Source organism: Hyla sarda, chromosome 5, assembly GCF_029499605.1.
Source record: "Hyla sarda isolate aHylSar1 chromosome 5, aHylSar1.hap1, whole genome shotgun sequence".
NCBI lineage: Eukaryota > Metazoa > Chordata > Amphibia > Anura > Hylidae > Hyla > Hyla sarda.
In genome coordinates this window covers 166,919,799-166,944,210 of record NC_079193.1, presented here as the reverse complement: position 1 = coordinate 166,944,210, position 24,412 = coordinate 166,919,799, and the positions used below count along the sequence as shown (strand labels likewise).

Here is a 24,412-nt window from a genome sequence, read left to right as displayed (position 1 = left end):
TACAGGGGGCAACTATGTACTACTTATAGAAGCCTGCTACTACATATAGGGGGCAACCATCTATTACTTATGGGAGACTGCTACTACATACAGGTGGCAACTATCTAATACTTATAATGGGCTGGTACTACATTCCATACAGGGGTCAACTATCTACTACTTCTAAGAGGCTGCTACTACATACTGGGGGCAACTATCTACTACTTATAGGAGGCTGCTACTGCCTACAGGGGAAAACTATCTACGGGGGAAGTGACCTACAGAGGGCAACAATCTACTACGTATAGAATGCACCTATCTTCACAAGGACCGTGTACTGCCCTGCACATTGCCAACTGTAAAGTTTGATGGAGGAGGGGTGATGTTATAGGGCTGTTATCAGAGTTTGGGCTAGGCCCTTTTGTCTCAGTAATGCTTCAGCATACTAAGATGTTTGTATGTTTCTATTTTTGTGTTTGGACAGTTTCTGTTCCAGCAAGAACACCAGTGTAAAAAACAAGGTCTGTAAAGGCATAGTTGGGTGAGTTTGAAGTGGAAGAACTTGACTAGCCCACACAAAGCACCTCTAGATTCAACTAGAACAGAGATTGTGAGCCCGGTCCTTTAATTTAAAGGGGTACTACGGTGGAAAACAATTTTTTTGTGCTCGGGGCTTCAAACTCGTGCTTGTGTCACAAACGTTACACATACCGGAATGGAAAACATTAAACCTTAACAAAAGCCCAAGTCCCTGTGATTAAGAGGCCAAAAAACACAAACTGTTAACCAACTGACACACAAGTAACCAGACCACATGACAGACCTTGACCATGATCACCATATTACCTGTAACCAGAACTAGGCTCGAGAAACTAACCTGAAGACTATCCGAACTGTACCGGCCCGAACTGTACCAACAGCCAACTACAAAACAAATGGTCTCAGGAGTAATGGCCCGCTGCAGGTGACCGATCCTTACATAACCATCAAGTCTGTAGACGGGCCAGGTCTGTGAGTAAACATTGTGCGTATTGACCTGATAGGTCCTACGTTCCATCAACTACACTCGAATAACCCCTTTCCTGGACACTAAACCACACCTTAAACTGCTTCAAACCTGGTCTCAGGGATGACGTTCCGCCGCAAGTGACAAATGCCTTCATTGCCATCGTGCCTGTAGACGTGACAGTTCCTTGCGTAACCCTCGTACCTGTAGCTCTTTTCGAGAACCACCATGCCTGTAGACATGCCAGGTCTTTTCGCAACCATCATGCCTGTAGACAGGACAGGACTTGCATAACCATTGTTTTTTTTTTTTTTTTTTTGCAACTACCTGTGTGTCATGAAACAATTTCTCTGAAAGCATGTCAGTAACAATAACTATGCAGTGCATCCCACTGCAGGTGTGGCAGGAATGAAGGGAATACAACCACCTGTGTGCCATGATGCTGTTGCTCTGAATCTGTGTCAGTAACAACAACTGCGCAGTGCATCCCCCTGCAGATGTGGCAAGTACGAAGGGTATGCATCCACCTATGCATTGTGATGTTGTTGCTCTGAAGACGTGTCAGTAACCACAACTATGCAGTGTATCCCCCTGCAGATGTGGCAGGTATGAAGGGTATAGAACCACCTATGTGTTGTGATGCTGTTGCTCTGGAATGAAGGGAATACGACCACCTGTGTGCCATGATGCTGTTGCTCTGAATGCGTGTCAGTAACAACAACTACGCAGTGCAACTCCCTGCAGACATTGCAGGTATGATGGGAAAACAACTGCAATACTATGAGCGCATAAAACTATATAAATGCCATGAGCAATATAAATGCCCTGAGCATCTGAACCCAACGCATGAGCGCATGCGCAGAACAAAACGCCAAGAGTGCAGCATGAATGCTATGAATGTAAGAACAACAAAGGCGTATGAACAGTGTGAATACCATGATCGTATGAACAGTATGACTATCATGAACGTGAACAGTATAAAAGTATCTGACCAGTATAAATGACAAGAGTGTATAAACAGTATAGATGCCACGAGCATGTGAACAATATATATCCCATGAGCATATGACAGTATGAGTGTCAAAAGCGTATGGTCAGTATAATTGCTATGAGCATAAGGACAGTATAAATGAGCGTATAAACAGTATCAGTGCCATGAGCATGTGATTACAAATGACAAATTGCCATGAGCGGGTGAACAGTATAAATACTGTGGGCTAATGAACAGTATAAATGCCATGAGCGTATAAGAAGTGTAAATGTCATGAGTGTAAGAAAAGTATAAATGCCATGGGGGAGATTTATCAAAACCTGTGCAGAGGAAAAGTTGCCCAGTTGCCCATGGCAACCAATCAGATTTCTTCTTTCATTTTTAACAAGGCCTCTGCAAAATGAAAGAAGCAATCTGATTGGTTGCTATGGGCAACTGGGCAACTTTTCCTCTGGCCAGGTTTTGATAAATCTCCCCCCATGAGCCTTTGAAAAGTAAACCACCACAAGCATATAAACAGTATAGAGGCGACGAGCAAATGAATAGTATGAATACTATGAGCGTATGAACAGTATAAATATTATGAATGTATGAATAGTATAAATATCATGAGCGTATGAATAGTATAAATGCCATAAACGTTTGAACAGTATAAATACTGAGAGCGTATGGACAGTATAAATGCTATAAGAATATGAACCGTATACCTGCCCTGAGCGTAAGTATATTATAAGTGCCATGAACGTGTGAAAAGTATAAAAACACCACAAGTGTATGAACATAATAAATGCCATGAGCGTATGAACAGTATAAACACTATGAGCGTAAAAACAGTATAAATGCCATGAGTATATGCACAATGAAAGCCACGAGCGTATAACAGTATGGATGCCATGAGCGTATAACCAGTAGAAATGTCATGATCGTCTATGAACAGTATAATGCCATGAGCGTATGCACGATATGAATGCCATGGGTGTTTCAACAGTATAGCTGCCATGAGCGTATAAACAGTATAGATGTCAAGCGTGTATGAACAGTATAAATGCCATGAGGGCATGAACATAAACGCTATGACATAATACAGTAAAAGCTACGAAACAAAACGTTATCACCTACACATTATAAACCGTTATCATATGTACCTATTGTAAACACAACACCTATACCCACTGAAAATGCTATCAAGATTAAACACTACAAATGCTATGAAACGCATACGCACTGACCGCAACAGACGTATAATTACTAATGCAAAGAACGTATGCGCCCAAAATGCTATGAACGGATATGCACTGCATACACTATAATGTGTCTAAAAAAGGTATATGCACTGTAAACACTAACGCATGAAAAATTAATCAAATTAATGTTTACGCACAATGTTTACGCACTGTAAATGCTACCATGAAAATGTATACACCTTATAAATGCTATGAGAGCTATGCAACATATAGATAAATGCATATAAATATAATCGTATGTACTGCAACCAAATAAATACGATACAGCATGCACTGCATATAACACAATAACCGTATGAACTGCATATAACACTATGCGTATGTACTATATACAACGCTATAACTGTACGCTCTGCATGCAACACTATGAGCGTGTGTCCTGTATACAACACTATAACTGTATGCACTGCATATGACACTATGAGAGTATGAACTATATACAACACTATAACTGTAAGCACTGCATAGAACCCTATGAGCGTATGTACTGTATGCAACACTATGACTGTACGCACTGCATATAACATTGTGAGAGTATGAACTGTATACAACACTATAACTGTACACGCTGCATTTAACACTATGAGCGTGTATACTACATAACACTATAACTACGCACTGCATGTAACACTATGAGCTTATAGTATACGACACTACAGTGACCCCCCGACCTACGATGGCCCCGACATACGATAATTTCAACATACCATGGCCTTTCAGAGGCCATCGCATGTTGAAGGCAGCATCAATATACGATGCTTTTGTATGTCGGGGCCATCGCATAAACGGCTATCCGGCAGCGCAGACTGCTTCAGCTGCCACTGGATAGCAGTTTACAGTGCCCCGCGTGGTCCGGTGACGATCACTTACATGTCCCCGGCGCTCCAGACCGTCCTCTTTGAGATCCCCTGCATCGCCGTCACTCTCCATCGTTGTCATCACGTCACCGCGCATGCCTTCCTGTGATCCAATAGGAGCGGCGTGCGTAGCGACGTGATGACGGCGATAAGGAACGACGATCCCGAGCAGCGGAGATGCTCTGGAGCAGCGGGGACCCCACAGGGACGCGGCGACAGCGATGAACGGCGACATCCAGGGCAGCGGTGACGGTCCGGAGCGGCGGGGACAGGTGAGCATACCTTCCTATATTTAACATTGCACGGATCCCTCAACATGCGATGGTTTCAACAAACGATGGTTCATTTGGAACGAATTACCATCGTATGTTGAGGGACGAATGCATAACTGTACGCACTACATGTAACACTATAAGCTTATGTACTGCATACAACACTTTACCTGTACGCACTGCATATAACACTATGAGCATATGTACTGCATACAACACTATAACCATACGCACCGCATATAACACCATGAGTGTATGAACTGCATGCAACACTATAACCGTAAGCAGTGCATATAACACTGTGATTGTATGTACTGCATACAACACTAACTGTACGCACTGCATATAACACTATGAGTGTATGAACTGTATACCACACTATAACTGTACGTACTGTATATAATACAATGAGCGTATGTACTGTATACAACACTATACGTGAATGTACTGCATATAATACTATGAGTGTATGAACTGTATACAACATTATAACTGCATGTACTGCATATAACACTATGAGCATATGTACCGTATAGAACACTATAACTGTACACACTGCATAAAAACTATGAAAACTGTGACCGTATGTACTATATCTAAATACTATGAGTGTTCACTGTATGTAACTACTATGACCATATGCACCAAAAACCCACTAAAAGCATAAGCACCTTGCCAAACTACGAGCGTGTACCTGAAATGACTACTACGATCGCCAATATGGGGGCGTGTATATAAACATGAAGCTGAACATTTTTACTTAGCCACATAAACAACACATACTTTGACCTTTAGATAGCACTAGGAGCTACCCCACTGCTGATGTAGCACATCACATTGGTTCAGCTGAGAGCCTGATGCCGGCACACTGAGGCCCGATATAGTCACCCCAGCCCTCAACCATATGCCCCCCCGCTACCCAACATCCCTCCCCCACTGACGTCTCCCTGACTGAGCCCACCCGAGGGCTGTTGATGAGGTACTGAACCGGCTGTGCCGGAGGAGGCAGAATGGCAACAGCCAGGCTGAACGCGCACAGCAACAAACCGGGCCTGCGGCACATCCATCCCTAGTAAATGAGCGTATCGCAGGGCACAAACCCTCACCGCCTGCAGCTGTGGACCGGCCTGCAGCCCCCGGACTGGCCAACTATGCAAATGCTCCATGCAGTCGATGGCCATCTGGTATTTGTCCAGCACCCGCCTTGCACAACCGCCCGGCTCCCAGATCCTGCAGCGCTGCAGGCAGAGCCGGCGGGTGCCAAGGCCCTACCTCACTCGGTTATCGCAGCTTCTCCCTGGTGATTCCAAGAGGGGAAGCGGGTGTCAGGGCTTCAAACAGTGGCGGGAGATTCAAACCCTGCACTTCCGACCAATAGCGTCCACCAAAACACAAGGCTGTATCCGAAAAAACGTCACATACGCCCCGCCAGTAAGAGCAGGGGGCATTTTATACACCTACCCCCCACCCAAAACACCTATATGCCCCACCTAGTAGTTTAGGGGAGGAAATGTTCCAGCCCCTCGCACAAATACAGCCTGATAAGCTTAACACTTAAATCGACTGGTGCCACAAAGTTAAACAGATTTGTAAATTACTTCTATTTAAAAATCTTAATCCTTTCAATATTTAACAGCTGCTGTATGCTCCACAGGAAGTTCTTTTCTTTTTTAATTTATTTTTTGTCTAACCAAAGTGCTCTCTGCTGACACCTCTGTCCATGTCAGAAACTCTACAGAGCAGAAGCAAATCCCCATAGCAAACCTCCCCTGCTCTGGACAGTTCCTGACATGGACAGAGGTATCAGCAGAGAGCACTGTGGTCAGACAGAAAAGAAATTAAAAAAAGAAATTAACTTCCTTTGTATTATACAGCAGTTGATAAGTACTGGAAGGATTAAGATTTTTAAATAGAAGTAATTTACAAATCTGTTTAATTTTCTGACACCAGTTGATTTAAAAAAAAAAAAGTACCCCTTTAATATCAATGTCTGACTCACAAATGCTCTTCTAAATGAATAAGAAAAGACTCCCAGATGAACTCCAGAATCTTGTAGAACGTACTCCCAAAAGAGTGGAAACTTTATAACTGCAAAGAGGGACCATCACCATATTAATGCCTATGGATAGAGAATGTATTGTTTCGAGACTTTTATTCATATAGTGTACATCAGATAGTACAGCATATACCCTCTACTTACACTCATCTGGTTACAATACAATGTTTAGAATCAAAGGGTTTTCTGCACTTTTTTTTGTTGATAGGAGAGATGGAAGTAGGAGGCTTTGTACATTGTGTTGTGATCATTCTGGGTTACTGGAAATCAGCTATCATTCACTTCTATGAAAGCTAAAGCTCCTTTCACACTATATGTTGCTCCGTTTTAAAGACCCGATACAATGTCCCGTGAAGAAAACCCTTAAAAACGTCTCTTAAAGAATCCCATTCAAGTCTATGGGATTTTTTGATTATGCTTTAATACCAGTTATAGGCTGTTATGAAAAACGGACATTATTTGTGACAGGAGAAAAATTAGTGCATGTAACGTTTCTTCTCCCGTCAGAAATCACACCATTATTCATAACGGGCTATAACGGGTGATAACGAATAATCAAAAAATCCCATAGACTTAAATGGGATTTTTTAACGCATGTTTTTAAAGTTTTTTTTTTAACGGGACATTGTAACGGGTCTTTAAAACGAAGCAACATATAGTGTGAAAAGAGCCTAAGCTGTGGTAACCCTGTCTGGCACTGCACAATGTACAGAGCTGTCTATTTCCTTCTCTGTTCTCTGTGTATTAGGGTTGTCACAACTCTTGCAAACAGCTGATGGAAGGGGCTCTTCAGATATTGAAGGTCTTTCCTAAGGATAGGCCATCAATTAAAAATCTCATAAAACCTCTAATACTTTTTTAAACAGCAGAAAAGGTATTGCTGGATATAGCCAGTTCAGACCTCACAACCACAGTATTGATTTCATTAGACGGACGTCCCTTTGCATCATATGGGAAAACAAACAAGGTCAACACAGTCCACAAGCTATTAAATTGCAGTATTGATGCCTCTCTAAGTCATCAAAAGGTAATGCCAGTCAACAGATCCACTTTAATCTGAATCATATTGAAAGCAGATTTCTTTGTGACCTTTTGGAGCATCTCAAAATGGGTTGCAGTTATTAATGTCACAGAGGTTAGAGTTGAGACCTGTTCTTTTTAATTTTACTACTTTAAAGCCTGTTAGTGGTCCTGAGCTATCAATACTGCTGAAAGGCCTAAATAGAGGTTGAGGAGGGGAGTGGAGCCATAACTTTGTTGTCTGTCATGCAGCCGTCATGTCTGAGAAAAACATTGCTAGAGCTCCCTGGTATCACTGCCTTAAAGGGGTATTCAGGGCAAAAACATTCTATCCCCTATCCAGAGGATAGGGGATACGATGTCTGATCGGGGGGGGGGGGGGGGGGGGGGGTCCGCTGCAGGGAGATCGCAGAAGGTCTTAGCAGCGGGCCCCCCATGATCAGACATCTTATCCCATATCCTTTGGATAGGTGATAAAATGTTTTTGCCTGGAATACCACCTTAAGTAAGTATAATAGTGCTATATTGTTAATGATAGTGATGTGATGTTAACTGCTGGACATGTTTCAGGGCATGGCAACCTTTTCTTCAGCAGCGGATAAATACTATGGGGAGATTGATTAAAACCTGTGTAGAGGAAAAGTCGACCATTTCATTTTTGAGAGGCCCTTTTCATAATGAAGTAATCTGATTGGTTGCTATGGGCAAGTGGTTGACTTTTCCTCCACAAGGGTTTTGATAAATCTCCCCCTATATATTCGCTGCTGAAGAAAAGGTTGCCACGCCATGAAATGCATCCTGCTTTTAAAGAAATTTTCTATGTCCTTAACAATATACCATTATTACACTTACAACGTGCAACATGCATTCCAGAGACATGTCCCGGTCCTGGATAAGGATGGGCTCCCCATTAAACAACAGACCGGAGACCATGGTGCATCTTAACTCCATTGTTACATGCGGCCGACTGTAGCACAGAGCCGCATGCAACATCCCACTGTATTCGGGCATTACGAGACATTTAGTCCTCCACTGGGGACCTGTAGCACTCTACTGGTGAGTGGTGTACAGCACCAAAAAATAATCCCTAAAAACTTTGGGAGTACATTGTAACAGCCACCATCTGTTGATTATCCTAAATGCAGAGAACTTTGTGCAATAGTATATTCTTTAGTCTATTTGCATTGTTATATGATTTTATTTTTATCTGCATAAGTATTGTTTCTTTTTTGCTTACGCTATACGTTATTTATCGGTGATTGAATTGACCACAAGGGCCCAGTGGTCTGTCATCACAATAATTCTAAATCCTTCAATAATACATTTATTTTATATTATTGTAAATATTTTTTTATTTTTTCTATATAACTTAGAGGACTGTTTGGTTATTTAGTTTTACTTTTACAATCTCCAGTCCAGAATGGGGGTCTCCACTATTTCTTCTGAATAGAACATTCTTTATATCCCCCTTATGTAACCTGTCCTGAATCCCCGCCAGACATTTGAATGAATAACATTTATTAGATGAGAAACTCCATTTATAATGGCTGCTAAATATCCCCTGCTAAATACCTTTTACAATGGGCTGACACTGGGATGACACTACTAAGCACTGTTAAAATATAACTTCTACTTCTTATGTTTATTCCATATACAGTAACTTCTAAAGTGAAATAGCCATCATCACCCTCGGTTTGTCTGGTGGAGGCCCTAGTGAAAATAGCTCCAAACTATTTTCATGAAATTTAGCCAAGATGCTTTGTGTAACTAGGAAATTATACAAAGTGGAAAATGTTTTTTCTTAATATCCTGTACTAAGTTAGAGACCACATACTGAATTAATGATTGCTATCTTCTTGTCAATGTTTGTATTGTATGAGAATCATTTTGCATAAATAAAAATTATGTTCCAGTCCGTAAAGAATAATATGTGATATACGAATGAAAATTTTTTCATCCATATTAATTGGTGTAAACTTCACAGCCTTCTTATAGATAAGGCATTATAGCTGATTATATTGAACATTAAATGCAAACATATCGCTTGTGAATATAAGGAGGTTATCCATGACCAAACAGTAATCATCATGGATGGGAAAAGATATACACTAAGTTAATTTGAAGACCATTTTTAATTAGAGTTCTTGAAGGAGAAGTGGATACAGCCTCCTTCTCCATTCACTCCTTCAATGGTTCTAGTACCATGATATTAATAGAAGACTAATTGAATCCGATATGATTTGTTTCATTGAAGAATGACCAATTTAATTATGTTATGGCCTTGGATTGGAATAAGCAAATTCTGTCACGGAAGTAGTGTGCTGTCTCAGTATTTTAATCAAACTAGATACTTAAATGGGCACTTGATATGTTGTAAACCAATAGGTTTTGCAATTGCTTTCATTAGAACATTTTCTGTATTTCATACTGAAAAAAACAATCAAACAACTGCCCCCTGCCTGCTTTGCTTGGACACATACTAGTCCTGCTGTGTCCATGCATCATCACCTACGTCATGGACACACTTCCTTGATTGACAGCTGTGAGTGCAGGGCTCTCAGCTGGAGGAAAAATCCTCCCACTGTCAGCTTGTGTCCCACTACTGTGATTGAGGACAAGCTTGGAGTTGTAGTTTTGCTGCTGTGTCCATGCATCATCACCTACGTCATGGACACACTTCCTTGATTGACAGCTGTGAGTGCAGGGCTCTCAGCTGGAGGAAAAATCCTCCCACTGTCAGCTTGTGTCCCACTACTGTCATTGAGGACAAGCTTGGAGTTGTAGTTTTGCTGCTGTGTCCATGCATCATCACCTACGTCATGGACACACTTCCTTGATTGACAGCTGTGAGTGCAGGGCTCTCAGCTGGAGGAAAAATCCTCCCACTGTCAGCTTGTGTCCCACTACTGTCATTGAGGACAAGCTTGGAGTTGTAGTTTTGCTAATGCTAGGGGAGATGTGAGCAGACAGCACACTGAGGGAGGGGGCGGAGACCTGCACAGTGATGCCACACCCCCTCCCTTTGAGAGGAATTCAGACAAGGGAGCTAAATTAAAAGTGTAATAAAAAAATATGGGGATGATAAGAGGTGTGGGGGGTTATGGAGGTGATGAGAGGTGCGGGGGGGTGATGAGAGGTGTGGGGGGTTATGGAGGTGATGAGAGGTGAAGGGAGTGATGAAAGGTGCAGAGGGGTGGGGTTATGAGAGGTGCAGGGAGGGTTATGGGGGTGATAAGAGGTGCAGGGGGGTGTTATGGGGATGATAAGATGTGCGGGGGCATTATGGAGGGGGCATTATGAAGGTTATAATGATTACTGTCTTCATACAGAGGATGAGGATCTGCTGTCAAAGTGAGGAGCCAATGATGTCCGGATGTGAGACTGCAGAGAAGATGGAGCTGGAGGAAGACCTGGTCTCTGGACCAGATGAAGTAAAAAAGATAACAGAGAAGTTATCACTCAAGTCAGAAGACGTCACTCAGGTCACTGATATCATTGTGTATTCTCCTGACTGTCCCATCAGAGCTGTAGTCACTTATAAGTTCTGCAGTGATGATGGGTAAAACTGTGTCCAATCTGTGTCTCTCCAGCTGGTACAGAACTACAACTCCCATAATGCCTGGGGCTCTCCAGACATAATGGGAGTTTTAGCTTTCCAACAGCTGGAGAACCACTTCAACCAAGGTGATCGGTGGGCGTCTCAGCAGTCGGCCCCCCACCAAAAAAAATGGTCTGCTTATTATAAAATGCCCAGGCCATGGGGGTGAGGGGGGTTTGGGAGCCCCGATGCCAATTTTTGATAAGAGGTGCGGGGGGGGGGGGGGTTATGGGGGTGATGAGAGGTGCAGGGGGGTTTATGGTGGTGATAAGAAGTGCGGGGGGGGAGGTTATGGAGGTGATGAGAGGTGCAGGGGGTTATGGGGATGATGAGAGGTGCAGGGGGGTTATGGTGGTGATGAGAGGTGCAGGGGGGTTATGGGGGTGATGAGGAGAGGTGCGGGGGGGTTATAGTAGTGATGAGGAGAGGTATGGAGAGGGGTTATGGGGGTGATGAGGAGTGATGAGGACACAGAGGGAATTTGGGGCGTACATTCATGAGATTTTACTAGTAACAAAAGGGTTACATGTATGACATTAAAGAAGATCAGTCCTGGCAAGGCTGCTTTATTTATTAATGAGCTCAGTTTGTAATTTGGCACGTACTGTATATTATCAAGTATATAGTCTGTTGTTTTTCAAAAAAGAAAGAAACCCTACATAACTTTACTGGATTAATTGTATTAGTGGAGAACAAATCAAACATCAGCACTTACCATTGTAAATAATGTTCATGTTTCAGACCTGAAGATTTGGTTCCCTGGATTTATGGCATATGTGCTGCGCCAAGATGTTATGTCATTGATGACTGACACTCTTTAAAGGGGTACTCTGGTGGAAAACACATTTTTTTAAACCAACTGGCTCCAGAATGATAAACAGATTTGTAAATTACTTCTATTTAAAAATATGAATCCTTCCAGTACTGATCAGCTGCTGTATACTACAGAGGTAGTTATTTTCTGTCTGATCACAGTACTCTCTGCTGACACCTCTGTTGGTGTCAGGAACTGTCCTGAGCAGGAACAAATCCCCATAGCAAACCTCTCCTGCTCTGGACTGTTCCTGACATGGACAATGGTGTCAGCAGAGAGCACTGTGGTCAGACTTAAAAGAGCTACACAACTTCCTCTGGAGCATACTGCAGTACTGGAAGGATTACAAAGGATAGGATTTAAATAAAAGTAAATTACAAATCTGTATAAGTTTCTGGCACCAGTTGATTAGAAAAAAATATTTTTCCACCAGAGTACCCCTTTAAGGGGGTTAAATTAATAAAGTTATGTACTTTTAAAATAACATATTTATTACTAGGTATATGAAACTCCTAGAGGAAGGTTCCATGAAACATAGAATGTGTCGGAAGATGAGAACCATTTGACCCATCTAGTCTGCTCAATATTCTGAGTACTATCAATTAGTGTTGAGCGGCATAGGCCAAATTCGAATTCGCGAATATTCGCGAATATATGGACGAATATTCATCATATATTCGCGAATATTCGCATATTCGTTATATTTCCGTTTTATTTTCGCATATGCGAACATTCGCGTATGCGAAAATTATCATGTGAAAATTAGCATATACAAAATTTACATTTGCGAAAATTCGTATATGCGAAAATTAGCATATGCTAATTTTCGCATATGCGAATTTTTGCATGGCAGTCTCACACAGTAGTATTACAGCCTTCTTTACACCACACAAGCTGGAAGCAGAGAGGGATGATCACTGTGATGTGTACTGTGAAGAAAAAAAAAAAAAAAAAAAAAAAAAAAAAAAAGAATATTCGTAATTACGAATATATAGCGCTATATTCGCGAAATTCGCGAATTCGCGAATATGCGATATTCGCGAATAATATTCGAATTGCGAATATTCGCGAGCAACACTACTATCAATACTCCCTGGCCCTATCTTATATGAAGGCTATGCTTATGCATATCCCATGTATGTTTAAACTCCTTCACTGTATTTGTAGGGGCCACTTCTACAGGAAAGCTATTCTATGCATCCACTACTCTCTCCTGATATTACCTTTAACTCTTTGCCCCTCTAACTTAAAACAGTGTCCTCTTGTGGTAGGTTCTTTCTTCTTTTAAAGGAAAACTGTCAGCTATCTCCCCCAGCACTAACCACCTGTACTGGCTGGTAGTGCGGGGACACTGATCAGTTTGATGCCTCCCATGCACGGATCCGTCCCGCAGTTCGGCCAAAATCTTCATTTTTCTGTATATGCTGTATATGCTAATTAGGTGCTAACTGTATATGCTAATTAGGTCCCCTCCTCCCTCCGCCTCTCCCTCTCCTCCCCGCTCTGTAATGAAGAGGGAGAGGCGGAGGGACTAGTGGCGCTTAGGTCAGAGTGCCAGTAACCCTGCATGTGCCAGTTGGCACCTAATTAGCACATATAGAAAATCTAAGATTTCGGCCAAAAGGCGGGATGGATCCGGGCATCGTAGGCATCAAACTGATCAACGTAGTGCGGGGAGAACAAGCTGACAGTTTTCTTTGAAATATACTCTCCTCCCTTACAGTGTTGTTTCTATTATGTATTTTAGAATTTCTATCCTTTCTCCTCTGTCTCATCTTTTTTTTTCCAAGTTATACATGTTAAGGTCCTTTAACCTTTCTTGGTAAGTATAGATTTCCTTTCCTGGTAAGGATTATCATTATCTCTTCTTTGAACTTTCTCCACAGTATCTATGGGGGAGATTTATCAAAAACTGTGCAGTGGAAGAGTGGTGCAGGTGCCCATGGCAACCAATCAGATCGCTTCTTTCATTTTTAAAGAGACCTGTGAAAAAAGAAATAAGCAATCTGACTGGTTGCCATGGGGAACTGCACCACTCTTCCTCTACACAGGTTTTGATAAATTTCCCCCTATATCCTTCTGGAGATATGGTCTCCACTACTGGCACACCAAGTGAGGTCTCACCAGTGCTCTGTACAAGTACTTCCCTCTTTCTACTGCTAATACCTCTCCCTATACACCCAAGCACTCTGCTAGCATTTACGGCTGCTCTATGACATTGTCTGCCTACTTTTAAAGGGGTACTCTGCCAAAAAGCATGTTATCCCCTATCCTATCTGGCACGGCACCCCAGTCATCCGTGCATCGAGTGAACTCTGCTCCATGCCGAATGACTGGCAACTACTGCCACCATGCCCCCTCCATTCATGTATATGGGAGGAGGCATGATGGCTAAGTGACGGCCTACCATAGACATGAATGGAGGGGGAGTGGCGTGATATCACAAACATGGAAACTCCAAGCTACTGTATTTCGGACACCGCTGCTGCCGGCCCGGCTGGTGCCGGATCAGACCTCTCATCCCCTATCCTTTGGATCAGCAAAGTCTGCAGCGTGGATTCAGTCAGAACAATGAGCAGATTTGCTGATGAAAAGAGAAAATTCTGCAGTATGAATGGGATAACGGAAAACCTATTCAGCTACATGATACCTTCAAGCAGGGGAATTTCCAACCGAAATTCCTGAGCAGAATTGTGGTCAGAAATTCTGTAGTGTGGACCCCGTCTTAGTCTTGGTTTCATCAGACCAGAGAATCTTGTTTATCACAGTCTGAGAGTCCTGTAGACAGACTTTTAGCTCTAGGAAGAGTCCAGGTTGTTCCAAACCTCTTCCATCAAAGAATTCTAAATCATATCCAATCAACTGAATTTACCACAAGTGAATCCAGTCTAGTTGTAGAAACAGTGTCAAAGCAAAGGGTCTGAATACTCGTGTCTATGCGAAATTGGAATTTTCCTTTTTTTTTTTTTTTTTTTTTTTTTATTGCTAATATTCCTAAAATTTTATTTTTACATTCTCATTATAGGGTATTGGGTGCAGATTGATGGGAAAAACATGTAGTTTAGTAACAAACAGCAATAAACTGCCATACTCAACAATGACAATAGCTTCAGTGCTCATGTGTTGAGAATAGAACATCATCATGCACTTTATGTACATGGAAAGCCTATATGAGCAGTGTGTGACATTTTTTATGTGTGTTATCACCTTGAATATGGATTATCGCCCATTCTAAAGCATGGACTGACATGCTAGGATAAGGCATAATTTGCTTATCGTAAGGTCAGACTACATGGGACCAAAGGGCTGATAATTGTACGAGAGTGCCGCTGTGCACAGAACTGTGCTGAAAAATGCAAGTAAATAGAGCTGAGCTGCAGTACCTGCACAGAATATCACAGCCTCTTTAAGATAGAAAACAGTGGAGGGTCCCAGTGGTAGCCTCCCGCTGATCAGCAAGCCATAATCCTGCTGATGAAAATGATATTATTTCTGCACACAAATATCTGCACACAAAGAGGCAGACTTTGGATTATGGATAATATACAACATTGAATTTCCACTGTTTGTCCCTGAAACTCAGGAGTTGTGTGTTGTGTGTATGAATGATTGTATGCTGGAGATATTTCAATGAAACTTGGAATGCATGTTAATTATATGTCAACTAAAAATATAGGATAGTTAAAGTAACCCTATCCCACCCCCATTTGGTCCTATGCAAGTCTTTAGGTCTTCCAGTATCTTACTCCACAAGCTCCACTTTGCATCTCATGGTGAGTGTGTCAGTCCAGCTTGCAAACCACACCCCTTATAAAAGCCACACACCCTCACACAAGACAAACCCCTCACACAAGCCATGACCTTCCAGCTAGCAACACCACTTCTCTTTATGGTTTTGGCTAAAGGCAGAAAAAATTTTCGCCCTATACATTCACATCACAAGTCCTTCAACATCAATCACAGCTAAGCCTACCTTACTCCACAAGCTTCTCATCTCCGGGTGAATGAGTAGCATCCCACAAGCCACTCCCCCACACAGCTACACCCTTTTTTTTTTAAGCATACAATCTCTTAATCACAGCTCAGCCCCACCAGAAGATGGGATAAGTTAAGGACAAGATATGAGGTTGTGATATGAGGACAGGATATGAGGTTGTGATATGAGGACGGGATATGAGAAATGGATATGAGAATGGGATATGAGGTTGTCATATGAAGACAATATAAGAGAATGGTTCAGGTAGACCTATATTCTAGTGGTCAGCCGCCAGGTATTTTACATTTACACAGGGTAGGTGGTAGATTTTGAGCAAAAAAACAAGTTGTTAAAGGGGTATTCCGCTGAAAACATCTTATGCCTTATTCAAAGGATAGGGGATAAGATGTCTAATCTCCTCTGCGCCACCCCTGTCATTCGGTGCACAGAGTGAACTCTGCTCCGTGCCCGATGATTGGTGATGCCAACCGACATGCCCCATCCATTCACGTCTATGGGAGGGGGCCTGACGGCTATGTACTAGACGTTGTGCCCCCTCCCATAGACATGAATGGAGGGAGCATGGCATGATGTCACAAATGAGGAAGCTGCAAGTTTCCGGCGCCGCCGCTGCCAGCCTGGAGATTGCGTGGGTCCCCACTAACATCTTATCTTTTATCCTTTGGATAGGGGAAAAATATGTTTTCAGCTGAGTACCGCATTAATGTCAGAAAGCCTTGAAGTTTATGGCAATTAAGTTATCAATGTCAACATCCCTGGGGGTGTAGAAAAGTAAAGTAGTTAATAAAGGCATCCTTTGATTTTTAGGGCAGTGTTTCTTAACTCCACTCCCCAAGGCCCCCGCCTGATCAAGTTCTAGGCTTCAGTAGTATCCCTGTGACCTGTGACAGGCAGCTGAACATTTTAGGTTGAACATATGGACTATCGACATGTAGTATTTTGGTCTTTTTTTAGTCAGGAATGGACACCCAGGAATGGAATGGAAATATTCACATTTATTTTATTTTTTTTGTATTTTTGACTCATTCCTGTCTTGGCTAAAAAAAACTTACCAAAATACTATGTGGGATCCCAGCATTACTGTTTATACAGATGAATACAGGAAGGGGCAGGGATGACTATATAGGGGATAGAAGTTAGGTGACAGTTGGGGATCAATTTCTGAGTAACAGTCAACTGAATGGGAGGAATTTATTAACAAACAACTGGCAACACTGAGATGTATTGATAACTTAGAGAGGCATCTCCTGCTCACTGAGCAAGTACCCTCTGGGGTAGAGGTGGGGTAGGATAGTGGGACGGAGGTGCAGGACAGTCAGGCAGCTAGCTGGGTTACAGTTAGAAAATGGGGTAGAGGGAAAAGTGTCAGGGAGGCTAGTACTGAACTGGCCCACCCCAACAAGTTTGCCCAGTTGGCAGATGAGGGGGATGCCATTTCAGAGCTAGCAGTACTGCAGCAAGATACTGCCTCTGACCGCCAGGGGGGGGTGTCTGCTCCAGTAAGGAGGGAATGACGAGTACAGGGCAAGCCAGACAGGTACTTGTAGTGGGGGACTCTATTATTACAGGGACAGGCAGGGCAATCTGTCACAAAGACCGGGATCGCTGAACAGTGTGTTGTCTTCCTGGCGCTCGAGTTTGGCACATCGCGGATCGGGTTGACAGGTTGCTGGGTGGGGCTGGAGAGGACCCAGCAGTCATGGTACAGATTGGCACCAATGACAAAGTAAGAGGTAGGGGGAGTGTCCTTAAAAATGATTTCAGGGACTTAGGCCACAAGCTTAAGGCAAGGACCTCCAAGGTAATATTTTCTGAAATATTACCTGTACCTCGAGCCACACCAGAGGCAGCGGGAGATCAGGGAGGTAAACATGTGGCTCAGAAGATGGTGTAGGAAGGAGGGGTTTGGGTTCATGGAGAACTGGGCTGACTTCTCTGTCGGATACCGGCTCTACCATAGGGACGGGCTGCACCTCAATGGGGAGGGTGCAGCTGTGCTTAGGGAGAAGATGGCTAGAATGGTGGAGGAGTGTTTAAACTAGGGACTGGGGGGGGGGGAGGGAGCCTACAACATAGAGGGGAAAGATAGTGTAGATAGAGAGGGGGGCCTTATTAATGTACCTGGGGGTGGAGTGGAGGGAGGAGTTAGAACAATTAATAGGGATAGGCATCATAGGAAAAAAAACACACACACACCACTGAATTGCATGTTAACTAATGCCAGAAGTCGGACCAATAAAAGTGACAAACTGGAGTTCATAATGTCTGAGGAGGATTATGACATAGTGGGTATAACAGAGACTTGGTTGGACGATAGCTGTGACTGGGCAGTCAACATACAGGGTTATAGTCTATTCAGGAAGGATCAAACAAAACAGAAAGGGGGAGGAGTTTGTCTTTATGTAAAGTCCAGTCTGAAGGCCGGACTGCGGGAGGATATATGTGAGGGAAACGATAATGTGAAGTCATTATGGGTAGAAATATATGGAGATTAAAAAAATTCTGATAGGGTTTTGCTATAAGTCACCAAACATAATGGAAGAGGCAGAAGATCTATTACTAAGGCAAATAAACAAGGAAGCAAATCAGAATGATGTGATAATAACGGGGGAGTTTCTCATAATCTCATAAATCTCATACACTCATAAAGGAAACAGGTTTCTGACTAAAGCTAAAGACAATTATCTGTCCCAAATAGTGCAGGGCCGGTCCAGAGGGGGCGCCCTAATAGACTTACACTAATATTAACCAAAAGACCTGACAGAGTAACTAATGTGCAGATAGAAGGATACCTAGGAAATAGTGATTATAATATAATACATTATAACTTGTTCTGCAATAAGGGAACCTCGCGAGGGGCCACAAAAAAAAAATTTAACTTTAGGAAGGCAAAGTTTGATCAACTGAGAGAAGCCCTTAACAATATAGAATGGGATAATGTCCTCAAAAACAAGAATACTGACACTAAATGGAAGACATGTAGGGTCATATGTAACGGATCCGAAGCATATTTTACGCTGAAAATACGCCGGTGACCTGATCCATTTTGTGCCCCCAGCGGTTGCCATCTGAGTTGAGACCATGTGCAGTGTACATGTCATTACAAAGTAATGTGCAGTGTACTCAGACGTCGCAGATGCTCCGCGATGTCAGAGTGCACTCATCGACTTGCAGGCCCTCTGTGTGGCTGCTCGTAGCGGGGGATTGCGAGGTGGGGAAACGGGGTTGGCAACAGCTGGAGGCACAAAATGGGTCAGGTAACCGGCGGATCTGCAGCGTAAAATATGCTGCAGATCCGTTACGTGTGACCCTACCCTTAATTCCAGGCAAAACCTTTTTTTATATATATCAACTGGCTCCGGAAAGTTTAACAGATTTATAAATTACTTCTATTAAAAAATCTTAATCCTTATTAGCTTCTGAAGTTTTCTGTCTAACTGCTCAATGATGATGTCACGTCCCGGGAGCTGTGCATGATGGGAGAATATCCCCATAGGAACTGCACAGCTCCCGGGACGTGAGTCATCAGAGAGCAGTTAGACAGAAAACAAAAACTCAACTTCAGAAGCTAATAACTATTGGAAGGATTAAGATTTTAAATTGAAGTAATTTAAAAATCTGTTTAACTTTCCGGAACCAGTTGATATATAAAAAAAGTGTTGGCCTGGAATACCCCTTTAAGAATATTTTAAATTCTTACTGTAAGAGGTATTTATCTTATGGGAATAAAAGGGTTAGGAATAAAAGAAAACCAATGTGGATGAATAAAAATGTTAAGGGGGCAATAAATGAGAACATTTTAAGCATTTAAACTACTAAAATAGGACAGCAGTGAAGAAGCATTAAAAAGCTATAGAGAAAAATGTAAATTATGTAAAAAAAAACACATAAAATCTGCAAAAATAGAGACAGAAAGACTCATTGCCAAAGAGAGTAAACCTAACCCCAAAATGTTCTTTAACTATATAAATAACAAAATGAAAGCATAGGCCCTTTAAAAAATCATGAGGAAGAAATTATAGACGGGGATCAGGAAAAAGTTAATATATTAAACAAATTCTTCTCCACTGTATTCACTAAGGAAAATGAAATGCCAGGTGAAAACCAGAGAGATAAGGTAAACTCCCCAGTAGAGGTCACCTGTCTAACCCAGGAAGAAGTACAGTGCCGCATACAAAAAATCTAAATAAACAAATAATGTAATAAACAGAACCCTATTTTTTATATTCAAGGACTCTATAGTGACAGGGAATGTTCCTGGACTGGCGCATAGCAAATGTGGTGCCAATATTTAAAAAGGGGTCAAAAGGTGATCCCCGGAATTATAGATCTGTTAGTTTAACCTCTGTTGTATGTAAATTGTTTGAGGGTTTTCAAAGAGATGCTATTTTGGAGTATCTTGATAAAAATAAATGTATGGCTCCATATCAGCATGGATTATGAGGGATCAGTCCTGTCAAACTAACCTGATCAGCTTTTACGACGAGGCGAACTCCAGACTGGACCAGGGGGAATCACTGGATGTATTATATCTGGATTTTTCCAAAGCATTTGATACGGTGCCACATAAAAGGTTGGTGCATAAAATGAGAAGGATTGGGCTGGGGAGAATGTGTGTAAGTGGGTAAGTAACTGGCTAGGTGATAGGAAACAGAGGGTGGTTATTAATGGTACTTATTCTGATTGGATGACTGTTACTAGTGGGGTACACAGGGGTCAGTCTTGGGTCCTATACTATTTAATATATTTATTAATTACCTTGTAGAGGGGCTGAATAGTAAAGTAGCAATCTTCGCAGATGATACTAAACTCTGTAAAGCGGTAAACACTATAGAGGACAGTGCACTATTACAAATGGATCTGGATAGGTATGAGGTTTGGGCTGAGAAGTGGCAGATGAGGTTCAACACTGATAAATGTAAGGTAATGCACATGGGGAAGAATAATCCGGGCTGGGATTATGTATTAAATGGGAGAACACTTGGGACGACTGATGTGGAAAAGGACTTAGGAGTCTTTTTTAACAGTAAATTTAGCTGTAGTGACCAGTGTCGGGCAGCTGCTGCCAAGGCAAATAAAATCATGGGATGCATCGATAGGGGCATAGATGCCCACAACAAGGAAATAATTCTATGACTGTACAAATCACTAGTCAGACCACACATAGAATACTGTGTACAGTACTTGGCACCAGTGTACAAGAAAGATATTGTGGAGCTGCAGAGGGTTCAAAGATGGGCAACCAGGGTAATACAGGGAATGGGAGGACTACAGTACACAGAAAGATTATCAGAATTAGGGTTATTTAGTTTAGAAAAAAGAAGGCTTAGGGGCGACTTAATAACTATGTATAAATATATCAGGGGACCTTACAGAGATCTCTCCCATGATCCATTTATACCCAGGACTGTATCTATAACAAGGGGGCACCCTCTACTTGAGCAAAGAAGGTTTCTACAGCAGCACAGATGTTTTTTTTTTTTACTGTAAGAGCAGTGAGACTATGGAACTCTCTGCCAGAGGAGGTGGTCATGGGGAACTCTGTAAAAGAGTTCAAAAAGGGTCTGGATGCATTTTTGGAGAATAAGAACATCACCGGTTATGCATGCTAGATTTATAGGGACAGAACGTTGATCCAGGGATTTATTCTGATGCCATATTGGAGTCAGGAAGGAATTTTTACCTCTAGTATGAGGGTTTTTTTGCCTTCCTCTGGATCAACTCAGTAGGGACTCATTAGGGATATAAGTTGAACTTAATGGACTCTGGTCTTTTTTCAACCTTATGAACTATGTTACTATGTTACTAAGCGTGTGCTTGCTTAATCGTTTGTGTTGTGTATTTAAATCGAATTTCATGTCTGAGATGGCTTTGTAATTTTTCTTGCTGTGTGCTTGCAGGGGACATAATTTACGTATGCACTGATTGGTGTGCTTACTTTATAATTTGCACTAAAATAATTCTTGAGCAAATGTACTCCATGACCAGTTGGCTGAATGTATGAATGTTTGTGAACTTTTTACATTTTTTCTTGTGCTCTCTATAAAGAGACAAATGCCACATGATGAATTTTGTAAAGAAACTGGGAAAACACATAAACACATGCTTGCACAGACGGCTATGGATTGCGCATAAATTTGCGCTTATGATAAATCCCCCAATGTGCTTATGTTAATACTTAGAATGTTAATAGGTGAAACATTTCACTTACTTTTATTACATAAATATCCCAGCAAATAATACATGTCTATCTCTTAAGCTGGCAAATGTATATGAGCTGCACCATCTGTCACATTTGAGTCATGAGATTCTGGAATACATACGTGTTTGAAATTCCTGAATGGCACAAACTGAACAATGTCCCGGAGAACAGGCTCTCCCTTGGGTGACCTCAGTATTCCATCATCTCCATCTAACATCTGCATGTCACTAAAATCAGCATTTCCAACACCGACAATGATGACGGACATGGGAAGATGAGAGGCGTGAACTATGGCTTCCCTGGTGTCAGCCATGTCTGTGATAACCCCATCCGTTAAGATGAGCAAGATGAAGTATTGCTGCAATTGAATAAATAGAAAGCGAGTGATAAATATTTCATATTACAAAAATGTTTGGTATAAAGACAAAAAAATAAACATCCTTCAGATATGAAGCATTATCTATTAAAACATCATAAAATGTTCTGCAAACTGTACATGCTGTGCCAGCACCCAACCAATCAGCTATTTATGGGCCATCTTGTGGATAGGCCATCAAATACCTTTCCCTTGAAGGCCTCTTTTAAATGAAAGGATAACCATGTAATGACATTTTGACTTTGCCATCCTGGGAGTTGCTCTATGTTTAGGTTGTCTGCTTTAGCCTAATGGGAGGAGTCAAGAACATCCCACCTTCCTCTATAATGTCCATATGATTTAATAGGACATATGAAAAGGGGAATCTAGACACATCTGACATTGTGATCCTGAAATAATAAAATCAGGAGCACCCATGACTCAGGAAATAATAAAATCAGGAGCACCCATGACTCAGGAAATAATAAAATCAGGTGCACCCATGACTTGAGCAGACTAAATTCAATGTACCATACTTGAATATGAACAGGGACATAGCTATAGGGGGTGCAGAAGTAGCAGTCGCACCAGGCCCTGATGCTTAAGGGGGCTCCAAAGCACATCTGCCTCCTAATATACTATTTTTATAGGGCACATGGGGATCTGTTGCATATTTTGCATCAGGGCCCAAAATATACAAGTTACGCCTCTAAATATGAGACAATCACAGCTGCTAATATCAGTAAATGAAACTATATAATCTCAGACATTTTCTATTAGTACAATTAAGCTGCAGCTTGATAGCATGTAACCATCCCATTCCAGCAATGAGTTGCAACATTGCTAATGGTTCATTCACACCGTGATTTGAGCATACGGCAGCCAGATCCATCTGCCAAATCCCCAAATTGTGGTGTGCATGCACCCTAAGACTGACATCAGTTTTGTAAAACCATAAAGAATCTAAAGGCACATCTATTATATATTATATTATCTATTATATACAAAATGTGCAACATTTCAGAGGTTATACAGGCAGAGGTTTAATGTAACACTTCTCTTCTCCAGTTAGCATGATAAACAGCATAAAATAGTGTGGTACCATGTTAACCAGACACATTTGGCTGCTATCAGGGAACTGCTCCATCTTTCCTGTGCACAAGTTTTACATCCAGTTTTAACACCACCCTACATTAATAAAAGGTTCTTTCTATGTGAAACATATATGGCATATCCTTTGATAATTGTTACCTGTTGGAAGAATGATGGTTTAGTAATGATACATATTATGAGGGAACTTTATCAAAACTAGTTACATAAAATAAAGGAGCAGTTGTTGGCCTGTTGTATGGGGCACTGGCTCAAGCTTTCCTCTGTATTAGATTGATAAATCTCTTGCTTTTATATTAGCATTTCTGTGCCTTACCGTAGAATCCATTGTGTGGGACTCCTCTGAAGCCGACTTTGCCACTTTCTGAATAATCGGAGCAATGTTGGTTGGTCCATATAGTTGTAACTTGGGCAGGCAGTTCTGATAGGCTTCTACCACTCCTTGTATACCTACAAAGGCCAAAAGAAAGCATTTGCTTTTGACATAGGGAAAATAGATTGTGAACCCCACAACTTATTCCGTAAAGTGCTATGGTATATATGAAAGGAAAAAAAGAGTTGATTCCTCTAAATTTGTGAATTATAGGCATGACTGCTGGGAGGGAGGGTACCACAAGGCATGGTTACTACACAACTAAACAATGCTTCCAGACATCACAGACACAGCGGCTCTGGGATCTATAAAATACCAATTAACTGTTAGGATGGCAGCCCAGCTGTGTACCGGGGCTTTTAACTCACTGTTTTGCATGGAAATAACAGGATTGTATTGCATGAAGTATAGATAAAATACAAATCTCTCATAAATTATACAGGTGTGCTGCCAGTTTATTGTTGGAACTGGCCATATAAATTCCAAACTGTTAAAATCATATCATAGATGTACATTTAAAAAACGTTTGCAATACAAT

General features: G+C 41.7%; 1 protein-coding gene across 2 annotated transcripts in view; it reads right to left on the bottom strand.

Moving 5' to 3' along the window:
- The window catches only part of CPNE4 (copine 4), a 437,398-nt gene that overhangs the window by 7,222 nt on the left and 405,764 nt on the right, over positions 1-24,412 (bottom strand). For both annotated transcript variants that reach the window (XM_056520653.1, XM_056520655.1), the window contains 2 exons: positions 23,818-23,951; positions 22,158-22,394 (listed from right to left, as the gene is read on the bottom strand). In XM_056520653.1, coding sequence (XP_056376628.1) covers positions 22,158-22,394; positions 23,818-23,951 — 371 coding nt within the window. The remainder of the gene's footprint in view (positions 1-22,157; positions 22,395-23,817; positions 23,952-24,412) is intronic.